This window comes from Taurulus bubalis (assembly GCF_910589615.1).
Source record: "Taurulus bubalis genome assembly, chromosome: 13".
In the NCBI taxonomy this organism is placed as follows: domain Eukaryota; kingdom Metazoa; phylum Chordata; class Actinopteri; order Perciformes; family Cottidae; genus Taurulus; species Taurulus bubalis.
The window spans coordinates 15,795,017-15,810,958 of NC_136601.1; the positions used below are offsets into that span (position 1 = coordinate 15,795,017).

At 43.2% G+C, this 15,942-nt stretch overlaps 2 protein-coding genes across 2 annotated transcripts; both read left to right on the forward strand.

Annotated features, from left to right (window-relative positions):
• Nucleotides 1–491: 491 nt before the first annotated feature.
• Nucleotides 492–3,116, forward strand: LOC306746113 (protein FAM53C-like; the record flags this gene model as incomplete). Its single annotated transcript, XM_079228983.1, has 4 exons — nt 492–569; nt 683–743; nt 827–1,656; nt 2,868–3,116. The coding sequence occupies 4 exons, from the start codon at nt 492–494 to the stop codon at nt 3,114–3,116; spliced, it is 1,218 nt and encodes a 405-aa protein (XP_079085109.1).
• A 3,269-nt stretch (nt 3,117–6,385) lies between these two features.
• On the forward strand, nt 6,386–15,494 carry ctbp1l (C-terminal binding protein 1-like; the record flags this gene model as incomplete). Its single annotated transcript, XM_079229212.1, has 9 exons — nt 6,386–6,446; nt 11,666–11,820; nt 12,057–12,201; nt 12,295–12,501; nt 12,742–12,956; nt 13,572–13,702; nt 13,794–13,921; nt 15,071–15,188; nt 15,320–15,494. 9 exons carry the CDS (start codon nt 6,386–6,388, stop codon nt 15,492–15,494), a joined length of 1,335 nt encoding a protein of 444 aa, XP_079085338.1.
• Between the last annotated feature and the right edge of the window lie 448 nt (nt 15,495–15,942).

Here is a 15,942-nt window from a genome sequence, read left to right on the forward strand (position 1 = left end):
TCATGAACTTCTGGCTTTCATGTGTGGATGAGGCAGCATGTAGATCCTAGCCTGGGTCATGTGTAGTAATGTGGTCAGTACTTGGAACACCTTTTTTCAGGCATTCTGTTCTTCTTTGCTGTAGGCTTTTCTCCACTACAACAGTTAATGCCTGTTGGGGGGAAAGTCCCCATTAGCAGAATTTACACTCTTATCAGAGGACTGATCTGTCTATAAACGTATATGCTACTGTTTATTTCAATGAAATGCTTTCTCTGCAATGTGTTCAGTTAATAATTGCCATGCCATTGATCAAATAATCCCTTTTCATCTGTCCCTCTAGGTGGCTTAAACATGACGGTGGCATAGTGAGGAAAGCTGGTCAGTCTGGCTGGTTGAGGTGTAGAGGGGACACCACAAACCACGCCAGTATTCTGACTTATACAATTTCCACTGCCCTCAGTAAATCACCTCATCATCTCCATGTCTATCGCTGGATTGATGCTACAAATATGGTGACGCTTATCACAGAACAGCTCCGGAAGCAGAGTTTAGAAGAGCCTTATTACAAGGCTTTCTCATTCAATGTGGTAAGTTGGATACTCTATCGTTTGTTTTTTAAGTTTTTTTTTCTTTTTCTTGGAGCACTTGGTTTTATGTGTTCCAGTTTTTTGTTTTTAAGTTTATTATATTTCTGTTTCAGCCATTACCTGCAGTTGGTTCCAGTCCTACAGTCTCATGGAGTTCTTGTAGATCATCACAAGGTTAGTTCATTGAATTTAGTGTAGTGTTTGCAACTATTCAGTGGGGAAATCTGCCCCTCATGTCTGTCTTTTGGCATTTTCAGAGACCAACTCAGCTACACAGCCATTATCCAAAGCCAACCCTCTGGGTGATTTCTATGGACGAGACTCCCCATGGTGTCGTTCCCACTCTGGAGAACCTCTTCAGAGACCAGAGGTTTCTTTTTCAAACAAGGTTTTCCAAAGCTCACCACCACCACCTCCAAAACGCCACTGCCGGTCCCTCTCTGTTCCAGAGGACCTGTCTCGGTGTCGCTCCACCTGGCATCCTAGTGCATCCAAAGTTTGGACCCCAGTCAAACGTGGCTGCCAAAGTGGAGGAGCGTCTAGTTCCAGCTCTGGAGCCAGCTCTTTGCCACTTTGTGGTCCCAGTTCCTCTTTCACCTCTTCTTCCCTACATTCATCTTCTAGCCCTACCTTCTTTAGCTTAGCACTGTCCTCTGACTCGCCACTACCATGGAGCTTCTCATGGGACCCCTGTGACAAACTGAAAGGAGCCTGTTCTGCCTCCTTTGTGACTCCTTCCTCCTGCTCCTCCTCACCAGCCCCCCTGGTTTCCCACTCAGTCCTGCATCGCCGCTTCTCCCTCTCCCCTGTGCACATTCAGGATTCCTCCTTGGTGCTCCGGCCCCCCAAGCCTTCCGCTGCTTCATCTTTGACATATAGCTGTGCTGGCATTGAACACCCAGCTCTGTCTTCATCTCCCACCTCAGCCTGCAGCACACCATCCTCCTCTAGGCGCGATCTGCACCCATCGTTGCCGCGCTGCCACTCGCAGCCCTGTGACATGCGCAAACCACGCTTGAAGAGGCGCCATGACCCAGATGTTCTGCCCTGCCCTAGGCCAGGCCTTGACTTCAGCAAGATGACACAGGTGAGCAAGAAAGCTCAATGCGCTGATGGTACTTTCTGTCAACTTCCTCATTGATGGTAACCGTGTGTAATCAGATGGCCCGGGTTTAACGGTCTTCTGGATCTTGGAGGGCAATAGTAGGCCCATGGCAGCCCCCAGCAACTTTGCACAGCTAAGCTTGGACCCATACTATTCAGCTCTCTCCATTTCAGACTGGTTTTAATGTATGGATGATTAGTAAAGAGTAGGACCCCAGATCCTTTTCCACAAACTTGTCTCAGTGCATTCAGGTTTGGGTTCTGGGCTGTGTTTTTGGTGCAGGCAAAACAAGCGTCTTAAGCTGCATTTTTCCTATCTCCACTCGACTATGATGCACTCTGCTGAAAACAGTTTGAGTCAGAATTTGACCCATTAATAATTTTACCTGTGTCACGAGTTTCCTTGGTAGCAACCGTCTAGTAAAGCAAAACTAACTTGCCACTGTTTACTTTTTTTTCTTCACAACTCTGCGTGGTGATGCAGTTGTAGTAAAGTAGAAAGCAAATTGAAACTAATAACAAAAGATTATATGGATTATCTTGACCAGAACATGCTTTCTGGAAAGAGGCATTGCTGTTAGGTTTGTTTCTTTTATGTATATTTTGTAGCTCCACTAGCAAAGTGACGTTCAGTTCCATTATTTTTAAGGAAGAAGGCAGATATTTCCCTTTGCAACAATCTAGATTGATTAATTACATTTATAATTATTTATTTTTGATTTTGGAGTGACATGTCTCAAGTTCATTTCTAATTTATTTTCTGCTAATGTCACCAAAATGAACCACCCACATAATTAAAATTGGGTAGCTATAAGGTTAAATATGTGGGCTTGCTGACTCACTCCTGGTACTTTCCTACGCATTCTAATATATGAATGTAAAATGGGTACATCTGTTTCTTTTTTTTAATTGGATTAAATGCTATTTATACAAATTACATAATGTTAGACTCTGTAATTTCTAGACTTAATGCTGTTTAGGTTGATACTTTGCTTGTGTCGGTCATGTCGCACGTATCAGCCAAGACCATTAACTCCATCAGTTAATCTATACTTAACCAAACAAACAGGCACTACATCCATGCAGACTTCCTGGCATTGCCAGTGATGAAATCACGGCGCCATCTACTTTGCCACATGTTAAATGCTAGATTTGTGACATGATAATCTTGACTCTTCCTCTTCTCCTGTGTAGATTGGTCATCACGAGAACCAACTCTGTGGTACAGGTGGCTGCATAGTCCCAGTGTCTTCCCAGGCAGAGCAGTGCTCAGCCTTCTCCCCTGCAGAGTTCCTGGGACGAGCCAGCATTGGGCCACTAAGTGAAAGTGATGAAGATGATGATGATGATGAAAGGAAAAGGACTGCAATAGACGGAGGGCAAAAGACTGCTTTTGAAAGAGACTGCACAGAACTGGACTTAAACCTTATAGAAGAAAACTGACCACTCCTTGACGCTAGAGTGTGATAACTGCATTCATAACTATGTTAAGCACACTTGTAGGCTTTGCCCACTCTTGGCAGAGTCCTTGGGAACCTGCTGCCCTTCTAAGGCACATCTTCAGATTTCATAATCAAGAAACAAGCAATTAGAAGCTAATCAAATTACGATGCTATGATTGTAACACTTAGTTTAATATTCAACATTTCACAAAAATGTCACAGTGCCTGCGTATTCAACACTCCATAGGGAAATGTGCTTGAGCAAATAAGCTAGTTTTCTTGCGCAAAGAATTTACGTTAACTATTGGTATGCGTCTTCATTTCCTTACAACAACTCGTCATAATCAAAGAACTCTGTATACTGGAGTAATCAGAATGTGCTTAATGTTTCCCCACAAGTGATTTGAATACACATTCAAAGTCAATAGAATAGAGGTTTAGATTCCTCAGTGCGCCATCAAATACTGTAAAGTATTTTTGAGAAGCCCAAACATAAGAAACCAGTTTATGTTAATGATCTCCTGTATGTTAAATGGGACACATTCCTGGATTTCACTGCTGTTCCTTAAATCCATCACAGATATTGTCAATTATTTTATTTTTGTTGTCTTGTCCTTTTGCAAGTAACTACATCAAAGGGAAAATGTTTGTTACAGGGAAAGGACAGCTGTTCATATATTGTTCATATATTTTGTTTTTAGGAGTGTTCTCAATTTCTTGAACATAAACAGACCTCTTCAAATATCTACTGCGTGTATTATAAACTGACCATGCCTTAAGCTTAAAACAGAGTTATTGATGCTCTGGTCTTCTTTTCACAGCCAGACATTTTTGCAATCTCCACTTGCGCTGATTCAGATATTTTTTAACAGGTGGCCCATGCACTAACAGTCAATTGAATAGCGGAATTGATGCTGCAGCTGGACTCTATAGGGCACAATGTAACGTACTGTACAGTGGTTGGCGTGAGTACACGCATTGAGCCAATTCTGAGTGTATGACAAAGGCGGCAATGATGTAGATGATTTGGTGGCCTTTCAGAAATTATGTATTTTCAGCTGGAAATACTACTGTTGCACAATTTATGTACAAATAAAATTTAAGAGACATTTTTCTTCAAAGTGTATTGTCTTCCATTTACAAATGTATCCCGCTCTCAATCGAATGACAGCACATCAGGGGCCAATAGATTAGAACATTATTGTGACACCTAGTGGCTGAGTTTAGGATAAGACGTTGCATAGAAATGCATTAAGTCCATTCTGACTTTACAAACTTCATTTTCGGTTGAGGGCAAAACAAAGGTTTTAACAAAAAGCGAAATATAGCTTGCTTCAACGGAATACAAACAACGTATCTTTCCGAGGCGAATACCTGAATGGATGTCTGAAAACTGTAATCGGCGGATGAAACTAAATCCACCATTATTTAAAGTTGCAAGTTTCACAAATGTATAACGAGGCATGTGTCTCTGAAAAAGTTTTGCACATGTGAGATTGAGATTGCCGTTCCGCCGTGGACGGTGAGGGCGCTCCTTGCAGTCCACCGATGCTTTTTCACAGACTGTCTGACCCCCCCACCAACAGGCCACTTCCTCTTTTGTCTAATTTCATGGCGATCGGGAGAGAGGGAACGCCACCGACGCACGCACACTGCCTCAGCACTCTCGAAAGAGTTTATCCGGGGTAAATAACTGACATTACTTGCAAGATTCGGTCACTGGGTTTTCAAAGTAGTTTTCCTTCAATTCAGCCATGTGGACGACGCGCATGTTCCCTGTAGAATTAACCAACTGTTTAGCCCGTGGGTCAGATATTTCACATTGTAGCGCCACTCGCTGATAACAACTCGGACGAGCTGGGCTCCCCCCGCCGTTTGCAGCTCTCGCTCAGCGGTACGCTACTTAACGGCGCAGGCGTGCTAACTTTAGCAAGGCTGCAAGCGCCTGATAAATGTAGCTATGGCTTTTTTTCTTGACACGCTTTACAAGTTTGTGGCAGCGAAATAACACAAAAATGCTGCGCGTCTTCGGGAGTTGGCAGGGAATTGTAGTTTTCACTAAATGAAGCTACTTAAAGTCCTCGACTGTTTGTGTTTGGGTTTAACGCTAGCTAACCAACATCGGCTAGCTAGCCCCCGTGCTATGTGTGTAGTTAGCATCAGCGATTCAGAAGTTAATACCTCAAAACAAACACGTTAATTATGACCGAATAGCCGCTTAATAAGAGCCGAGTGCCTTTAGTATTTGAATGAACATGTACATATTAGTCACCATTCAGTACCAGAAGCGGGTTAGCTAGCAGCAATAGCTAGTTAACGGTCACTTGGGTGCTAACGAGAGGCTAATAGTAGTTACACTATTAACGTCAAGTTATCGGTGCATGTCGTAACAGCGTCACTATTTGACCGATGACTCAGCGGTGTTGTTTAAGGTGACTGGTTATTGTGTGAAAGAGTGGCGTTATTATTGCAGGAGAAAATAAAGTTGACCACAAAGTTGTAGTTCATGATGGACAGACGTTAACAGGTTAGATGTAGAAACACAGTCGAGGTAAAGCCACTGTTACTCTTCACGAGCCACTTCCGAATCAGTTAGGGACACACATTGCCTTTTTCACTAAACTCGGTTGTCGACAGGGCTTTCACATAATACTAGTTACATTTGTATTGACTTCTCTGTTTGAGTCACCCAACATGGCGATATTGTCTTAACTCCATGTGTTAACCAGACACCTGTAGTGATACTGTGGCATTGACATGATCTAAAATCAATATGCCTTCTCATTGTTTACAGTGGAAACGAAGTTGGCAATCTGACCGGCACAACGGACTCGGTTCTCCAGGTGAGCCGCTTCGGTCTGTCCCTGAGGAAATAATCCTCTATAATCAACTTCTTGTTTTCAAGTTGATGAATTGTGGATTCTTCACGTTTATAATTACCATGTCCGTGTTGTAATAGTAACACACAAATATATTTTTTTCATACAGAGAGGAAATGTAATCACTGCTAGTTAACAAACCAAATTCCAGATACTTGTACAGTTCTGCCATCTTTTTTTTTAACCGTTTTTATCACTATTTCTTCAGATCATGTAGAAATAGAAATCACAATAGTGAATTGTGATTATTATGTTCTTTACTATCGTTTTTTGTTTGTTTGTTTGTTTGTGTGTATGTGTGTGTGCAGGTGAAACTAAGTGGACGACATTAAAGGCCCTCCATAGGACTTGGATCTGTTCTTCTCTGTCCCAGGTTCAGACTGCGTGGTCTATGGCTCTGATGGACAAACACAAACAAGTCAAGCGGCAGAGACTTGACCGCATTTGTGAGGGTGAGATTTATACTCGTAAACAAAGTAAAAGTAAGAATTTTCATTTATAAGGTATATTTTGTTATTTTTATATAGATAATTAAAATATAAAGTTATACTTTTGAAGGCCATCAAACCCAACAAGTCGGACAGTTGGGCCTTGTATTTATGAAACATAATGATGATTGCAAATATGTGAGGTTGTAAAACACCATATTTGACCTGCAACTGTGTTAACTATGTAGGCAGACCATAGTGAGGGCAGATTATTTTCTATTTGAACTAGAAAACGTTGAAATGTTAATTGTTTTCCATTTAATTTTGTAAAACCATATGCTGACGGTTTCAGAATATGTTTGTATAATTCTGCTATATAATTGTTCATTTTAAGATATCTTCCTGCCGCTCTGGGGATATTCTGGTGTTGCTGTAATTCTGTCTTCTATTTTACGTTTATGAAAGGCTAATGGTTGGCCTGTAATATTGTTAACTGACTAGTTGAAATGCTGACCCTGATTGTATTTCTTACTACTTCTCAGTGCGTTTGTATGGAGCAATGGAAGGAACTGACGGGTGGGGGGGTGTACGTTTTTCATTTAGGTTGAAAAATTATAATAATTAGGTCAATGTACTCGGTCGGTTCGACAACAAATAAGACAAAAATTGGCAGCTTAGCGAAAACTCTGCCCTCTTCCCTCCTCGCAGCTAAGAGACTATTTCACCATTTCGCTCTCTTCTTCCTTGGGTTGAACGAAAGTACTTTTTTTCCCAGAACGCATAAGTATTGCGCTGTTTTGATGTCCACTCAGAGGCCCCATACATTTGAGGGTGAAGCAGATTTTTGTTTGTTAATAATATTTCTTAAATTGGTATGCAAGGAATGTACAAATGCAAGTGATGCACTGTATTTCATATCGAAGATAACCGAAAATAAGTAATTGTTATGTTGCTACACAGTCATGGATGGTACAGTTCGCAATTCTAGAAGAGACAGTATTCTGAGCTGTTGTAGAGTGGCCAGTAGATGGTGGAAATCAGACATAATGGTGTGCTAAAATGGAGGGGAACGGTCTGGGTGAGTCTCTGGAGACGGGTGAGAGGGAGAGGACAAGGTGAAGGGTCGTGGCCGCAACTACAGGGAAACGGTCCAGCTGTCTCTTTAAAAAACGACAACAGCCCAAACTGCCTTCGGCCTCAGCCCCAGCTATGCTAATGAGGTTAGTGCTGGTTGGCTGGCCCTCAATGGAGCTGATTGGTGATAGGAGGCTGGGTGTGGGGGAGGGGCTGGGCGTGGATGACAGCTGGGATCCAGCCAGCCAAGAGCAGGCTGACAGAGAGAGAGGGAGAGAAAAAAGAGCGATAGAGGGAGAGCAAGGGGAGAGAGAGAGAGAGGAAGACAGGCTCACAGACTTCATAATGCAAGGTTAGGCCTGGTGCTCATGTGTTTTCTATTTTGGCATGTGTTTTTGAAATTTGTGACGTGTTGAGGCGGAGATCTAAGGTTTGGGTGTGGAGCAGCTATGTGTGTGCAGTTTCCCTTTTATGTTCAGCACGTATTGGTTTTGTCGCAGCCGTCAAGAAGGAACTGAATACTCGTGTGTGTGTGTGTGTGTGTGTGTGTGTGTGTATAGCTGCGTCTGGGTGGAGTACTGCTGCTTGCTGCATTATCATCGTTTGCTGCCCCTCCCCCCCTCACCTCTTACTCCTCCAACTGCGGCCAGAGGGAGAGAGAAGAGGAGGAGGGAGTGAGGGGAAAGAAAGGGAGAGGGAGGGAGAATGAATGAATCACTGAATGAATTGTATTGTGTGTGCGGCCATGCTTGCGCTTAGTAGGCCTCGGGTATGCCAGTGTCCTATACTCAAATTACTCTTTGTGTAGGCCTACTTGTATATTTGCAGAACTACTTTTTCACAGGGGTCTTTGTGGTGAATCTCTTTGGGTTTTTCTACATAGTAAGCGTCTCTTTGTGCGTTCAGCGTGTAGCAGTAGGCCTGTTAGCATTCTTGAGCCATCTGCAATAATTGTGAATCATACTGCTAAATGGAGTGCAGTAGAGAAGTACATTGTAATACATATTTAGAACTGTACCAGGTTGTATGTTTTTCTTAATTGTGTGTGCTTTTCATGCATGCATTGGGAAATGCTCAAACGTCAGAGGAAGTGTTCACAAATATTATTTTTCCTCCCTCGGCTACCAACTCCCTTGCCTCCTCTGCAGTCTCACTATTACCTCCTGCCCTCTGTCCAAGTAAATGTTCCAGCTAGACACACTCACACACACACACACACACACACACACACACACACACACACACACACACACACACACACACACACACACACACACACACACACACACACACACACCTGTCACACAGCAGGGGCAAGATAGTGTTTACTGGTTCATGTGTGGGGCCAGTCCAAGCCAAGAACTGCAGAGAGAGAGAGAGCGAGAGAGAGAGCTGTAAAAAGTATTTGCAGATATAACTGTATCAATTTCCCCTCATTTAATACCAATGCATTGGCAGAAATATGGCATTTATTTGTTTGGCATAATGCTAAGTGACCATGGTGCACATGAGCCAAATATGCAGATGTTCGTCAGTAAGGTTTGTGTATGAGAGGGGAGACCCAGAAAAATAGGAAGAGGGACTCTTGCAGACAGGAGAATTTAGGTCATGACTCAGACCCCCTCATGAACCCCCACCGCCTGCTCTCCGAGACCCGCAGTTTTCTCCACCCCTCCCCCAGCCGCCACACTCCATCACCTCTCTGTGTGTGTGTGTGTGTGTGTGTGTGTGTGTGTCATATACAGTGGCAGGTCAAGTAACTTCTGCGTCATTATTGAAAATGTAACTTTCCCCTTATGAGTGGGCGTAGGATCTGAGTTGAACAGAGATGCATCGATGCAAGCTGGATGGTGTTTACTGATTCCAGGCATGACTAAACAGAGCTGGAGTTCAATGTTTCAGCATCGTTTGCAAAATTATTTTCCGTCCGCACTAGAAAGCCTGAAAACAAATCACATCACTATTCACATACACTAGGCATATGGGTGCTGGTGTAAACAGGAAGTAGATTAGTCGTTTAGTTACAGAAAATCCGACCGTAGTCTTTAATAATGAATGCTAGAACTTGATACTTAGGATCTTCCTCTAAACGCTTACTCTATAAACTCAGACATATTTCGTGGAAAGTTCGAGAAGTTTAGTTTCAAGGCTGCAGGTCTTGCTAGTTCCCTCTGTGTATCTGTCAGATTGTTCTGTGCAATATTTGGATTGACCGCTTTGTTGCGTGTAGCAATGGATAATAAGTACGAAAAGTTCCTATAGATTTCTTACTCACTCATCACATTTACATCAAAATAAACACTTGCATATCAAAGTTTACTAGATTATGGGGGAATAGATTTGGTCAACACGCATCTCTCACTCATTTCCTTGTTTGTTGTCCCACTCGTAGCTCTGCTGGTGGCTGAAGTCTCTGTTGCACTGGAGAGCTATTAATGCTAAGTTTTAAATTTTTTTGTACATCGTCATCCGCAAACCGTGACTTAAAACGCCTGCTCCGTAGGGCTGAACATGACGCTCGCTAATCGCGCCAATAACGGCTGTAATCAGTTATCCATGTTAAATTAACCTGGTAGTCAATTGATAATCAAGGCTGTTGTTTATGTTCTTCTGGAAAAGGGTCACGTGATACGGGTGTGACAAATCAGGGAAGGACCCATCGTGATTTAAGGCCCAATCAAGTTGCGAACGCGGGAGTCTACGTCATGGTTTCCAACCTCATGCGGTTCTGCTTGTCCACACTAGGAGGTAACCCCGGAGTTTCCAAACGTATCCGACTTACGGACACTCGGTGTGAACCTAGCAAAAGATATGCGTTTTAAAATGGAAACATAGTAGTGGGCACATGGTCTTAGTTACACATCACTTTTCTACCCATAGAAAAGAAAGAAATTATCCTTTATTAATCCTCTTGGGGAAATTATTCTCTGCTTTTAACCCATCCTTCATATTTAAGGAGCAGTGTGCTGCCGTGGGGAGCAACTGGGGGTTCAGTGTCTTGCTCAAGGACACTTCGACATGCAAACTATGAGGAGACTGGGGATCGAAGTGGCTACCTTGTGGTTTCAGGACGACCACTCTCCCCATGAGATACAGCCGTCCCCAACACACTCTTACACACATCATCCTCGTAGTTCACTTGGGGTATTGGTGGCGTTGGATGTGTTGGAAAAAGATGGTCACAAAAGCCTTGAGTTTTTATCGTCTAAAGAGTGTGGCAGTTACCCCTGTTAACTTTAGATATGTGTGCAAGCGGATTTGAGTGGATGATGACTTGCATCACCTTGGGAAGTTCAGACATGGGAAATGCAGACTGTTGAGTCATTAATCTCTAGTTCAACTTGACTGGTTCCGAAATGCAAGTGGTTGGTAGCCGTGTCCATCAAGTGGCATCAGCAAGTTGTCACTGCAGGAGTAATGGTGTAACGGGCTGCAGTTGATCCGTGAACCGAACGGATCCCCCACGTGGTTCTGCACGCATGTGAACCACGGATTAAGTTCAACCATCATATTGTGAAATAATGTTTTACTGCTATCGGCTCATATTCAGTAAATATATGCGATCTGGAGATCGACATTGGTTCTTACTAGTCGCCCATTCCTGATAATGTTGCATTGTGAAAAGCAAATACATGTTGAAATCAACAGGAGAGCTAGTTAACATTGGCTAACCACTAACAGGAGGTTCCTTTGAGTTACGTTATGATGGGTTCATGCTCCATTCAGTAAAACCTAGTGTTGGGCAAAGGACAATGATATAACGTTATAATGATGTGTTTTAAATGTAATCTTGTAAATATAGTTTTTGCTGAGACTTGAATATATACAGTTGATTTGAAGGAGCTTTTTTCACAGCAATATAAAATGGATATTATAGAGGGAATTATAATAACCAGTTTCCCACAGTACAGAAACGTGATCGGTGCACTTGTAAGTTATATTGGCTCCCTTTTCTTTCTCTGTGGACTTGATCCGTGATATGATCAGAACTGTGGGGTTTTGTGATTCATTGTATCCTTATCCGTACGTTTTAGATTAAAACATGTGTTCGTTTTGCTGTAGGTAAATCTTTTTAAAGCATTTTTGTCTCCGATTTGCAATGGTTATTGAATATTAAACATCTGGCTGATATGCAACAACTATCATTATTTTCTTCCTCCTGGACTCAGGTATTCGACCCCCCATCCTGAACGGGCCAATGCACCCGCGGCCCCTGGTTGCCCTGCTGGACGGGCGCGACTGCACTGTGGAGATGCCCATCCTCAAAGATGTGGCCACAGTGGCCTTCTGCGATGCCCAGTCCACACAAGAGATTCACGAGAAGGTTAAAAAGACACACACCCATGCCTATACCGTGATCCTAATCCATGAGGCCAGAACACTCAAATCCAAATTTTATTATGATGTAGTGTGAAAGTAATTAAGATTTGCCCAAAAAAGATGCCTCCTTTGTATTATATCAAGCAGAACTGTCTCCATCACACAGCCAGTCCCTCACAGTGTTTGGAGTGGAGTTTTATGTGCTTTTTAAATGATTTCTGATGCATGTGTCTTCTGTAGGTGCTCAATGAGGCAGTTGCTGCCCTGCTCTATCACACCATCACTCTCTCCAGAGATGACTTGGAAAAGTTTAAAGGCCTTCGCGTTATTGTCAGAATTGGCTCGGGCTTCGACAACGTTGACATCAAAGCAGCTGCCGAGCTCGGTGAGTGGGTGGAACTTTAAACGCAATATTATCTGCACAGAATAACACACAGATACACTAATATTAATTTCCTACTTTCAACTGGTCATCCAGGCATAGCAGTCTGTAACGTGCCAGCATCGTCTGTGGAGGAGACAGCAGACACTTCGCTATGTCTGATACTCAACCTGTACAGGCGAGTCACCTGGATGCACCAGGCCCTCAGGGAGGGAACCCGTGCCTCCAGTGTGGAGCAGATCAGGGAGGTAGCTGGTGGTGCAGCTCGTATCCGGGGAGAGACGCTGGGCATTATCGGTCTAGGTGAGTGAAGAGTGTGGACTTGGGTGTCTAAATTTGTTCGGGGGCACCGGCGCCAGTTATTCTAACATTTCTTTAAATCAGAGGTTCTTTTTTAATACGGTTGTTTTGTTCTCAAGTGCTTTAGGAGCTCTGCTTAATTTAATAGTTTATGGTCAGACCAAAAGGCTGATTTTTACTTTATTTTCAACAAAGGCACCACAGCGGCTGTTGATAACCTTACCATTTCTCTTCATCTTCCAGGACGTGTTGGCCAAGCAGTGGCTCTGCGGGCTAAGGCCTTTGGATTTGGCGTGATTTTTTATGACCCTTACCTGCCTGATGGTGTGGAGCGTTCTCTGGGCCTGCAGCGCATGGCCACTCTGCAGGATCTGCTTATCCACTCTGACTGTGTATCCCTGCACTGCAGCCTCAACGAGCACAACCACCACCTCATTAATGACTTCACCATCAAACAGGTGTGTGCATGAACTCTGAATATGCCAAACAAAAATGTTGTCTCATGTTCCAACATTCTCAAATGTTGAAGTTTTTACACAAGGCAGAATTTGGGGGGGAAATACAATAAATGATGTGCCTGCATCAGCTAAGTAAATTGCTCCTTCAGCAGTATGACCTTATCCTAATGTAATCCTGCCTTTTTTGTTTAACAGCGTAACAAACAAAGAAATTTGTTCTGCAGCCTGTCAAGTTTAATATGCAGAAACCTGAAACATCTTTATCATCCAGACCAATTGGTGCAAATTCAAGGAGCAAGCTCAAACATTACCAGCAAGAATTGGCATTCTGTTTTGATATGCTGTTTAAAATCCTGACTCAAACACTTAGCTGACAATGTTGGAGCTTAGTTGTATAGAAAGTCTAGAACATTGATGTTTGGCCTTAACCAGTCGTTGTGTCCATGTTTTAGGATGGTCTGTATTATAGACGGAAAGAATACAAATAGAAAGTAGTTATGGCATATTATTTTGGTCTGTGCTGTTGTGTTTTGCTGCAGAATTCAAGTTTCAGCCTTATTTAGCATGGCCTGCTCTCCATAGTTTAAGCATACTGTTACTAATCCTGTGATACAGATGCGTCAGGGAGCCTTCCTGGTGAACACGTCAAGAGGCGGTCTGGTTGACGAGAAAGCATTGGCTCAGGCCTTGAAAGAGGGCCGGATACGAGGGGCTGCCCTGGACGTCCATGAGACGGAACCTTTCAGGTAACCATGATACTCGAGTGACACCCAATAGCTGTGGCTGATACACAACCTCATCACTCTTCTCCGTAACAACCTTTCTCTTTCCAAACAGTTTTTCAACAGGCCCCCTGAAGGACGCCCCCAATTTAATCTGTACCCCGCACACATCCTGGTACAGTGAGCAGGCCTCCGTAGAGGCTCGCGAGGAGGCAGCCAGGGAGGTTCGTCGCGCCATCACTGGTAAGACTCGTCTCACTGATCAGGATCAAGCCTGTTGTTTCACTTAAATAAATTGAGTGATAAATTATAGATGAAGTAGACGGGAACTACGCAAATCCATCGCCACTGCAAGTTGTAATGTTTTCATTCTGTTAACACTGATTTGTTGGAGGGTGTACAACATTGATGTATAAAGTTGATTTTAAGTATAATCCGCCTCGATTACATTATGAGTACTTCATCATAGGGCTGTACTGAGTAGTTAAAAGCCTCAAAGCTTCAGTCACATTGACATTGGAATGCTGCGCAGCTTCAGTTTTCTTTTGTTTTCTTTACTAGAGATGAACAGATTTAAATGTTGCAGATCCAGATGTGGCTACACTAATGTTATGAGTATTATACTATTTGTAGTTTTTCTTATTAAATCAACTTTCTTTTATGAGCAGCAAGCGGGAGAGCAAACATTTGACCGCAGTAACAATTTAGTTTTTGAAAGTCTAGACGGCAACAAATATGGATTTATGCAGAGTATTTTGATAGATACACATTATTATTATTATTATTATTATTATTATTATCATTATTATGTTTATCTTTTCTCAATAAATGTTGTTTTTTGGACTTTATAACACTCTGGAGTTATTGGCAATATTTGGATCACAAAAGTCGGAAACAATCCTACCAAGCCACCACTGGAATCTAATATCATACTATTTACTACTGAGCCGGTTTGTAAGCGGTCCCTGTAAATTATCTTCACCTGTCTCTGTTCCGCTCTGCTCGGTGTCTGTGGCAAGACTAAGTCCTGAACTCTGTGAAATCAAAGGATATTAATGATCATGCAGAATAAATGCATGGGAGAAACAGTTAATCGTATAGCCTTATCTTTACCTGCAACCGCTGCGTTTAAACGGAATAAATAGGCTGCGCAGTATTCAAATGCAGATTTAGACTTTGACAGTCAACATTATGAATGTAGCTTCAAACTATTCAGTACAGCACTACAATATATGGAAAGTTGATTATTTAGCATAAACCAGCAAAACAGAGTTATCTTGGGAATTCAAAATAAGGTACAGCCCTGAAATTAATCAGGTAGTAAAAAATCAAATAAAAAAGGTAGTTTTTCACCAGAAAACCTCTGAGTAACGGCCTGTTTCCCCACTCAAGGGCGAATCCCCGACAGTCTGAAGAACTGCGTTAATAAGGAGTATCTGATGGCGGCCTCTCAGTGGCCCAGCATGGAGGCAGCCACTGTTCACCCAGAACTTAATGGAGCCCCTTACAGGTGAGAGAAGTGGATGTAGAAGATGAGAATGGACAGGGTAACACTTCAGAATTTTCAAAAGATTATCATTTTTTTTCTTTTCTTTTTTTTAATCAAGCAGCTATTGTATTTTTTGTTCATCTGTGTTTCAGATTTCCAAGTCTGATCAATGTTGCAGCAGCAGGGGGTCTCCCAGGAGCAGGCGGAGGGGTTGAAAGCCTCGTTACAGGAACCCTGCCACACGGCATCACCCCTGTCTCCCACCCCCCTCACGCCCCTTCCCCTAATAAAGCCGAAGCCGACAGAGACATCCCCTCTGACCAATAGCCCCCCCTGCTGCCACCAGCACATTCCGTCGCCTCTGGAAACCCCCGCCCCCCAGCATCAGACACAGCCCGCCCCTCCAGTACATCGGCAGCGCCAGTTTGACCTGATGTGGATCTACAGTCTTGTTCCTCAGATCACATAACCAGCCCAGGAGTGACCTATCCACAGCTAGCTCCATCCCACCCACACCCTCGGAACACACCCTCAGAACACACACACACACACACACACACACACACACACACACACACACACACACACACACACACCCCCCTCCATCCCTGTCATCATCTCACCCACCCACCTGCCATCCCCCTCTCCCTTTCACTCCCCCACAATGTCAGCAATAACTGTGTTCTCAAGGAGTCAATGATTGGATTGGTTTATATCCTTAGTTGGCTGTTGTTTTAATGGAAAGTTGCCCTGTTGTGGTTCTAGGTGTTATTGT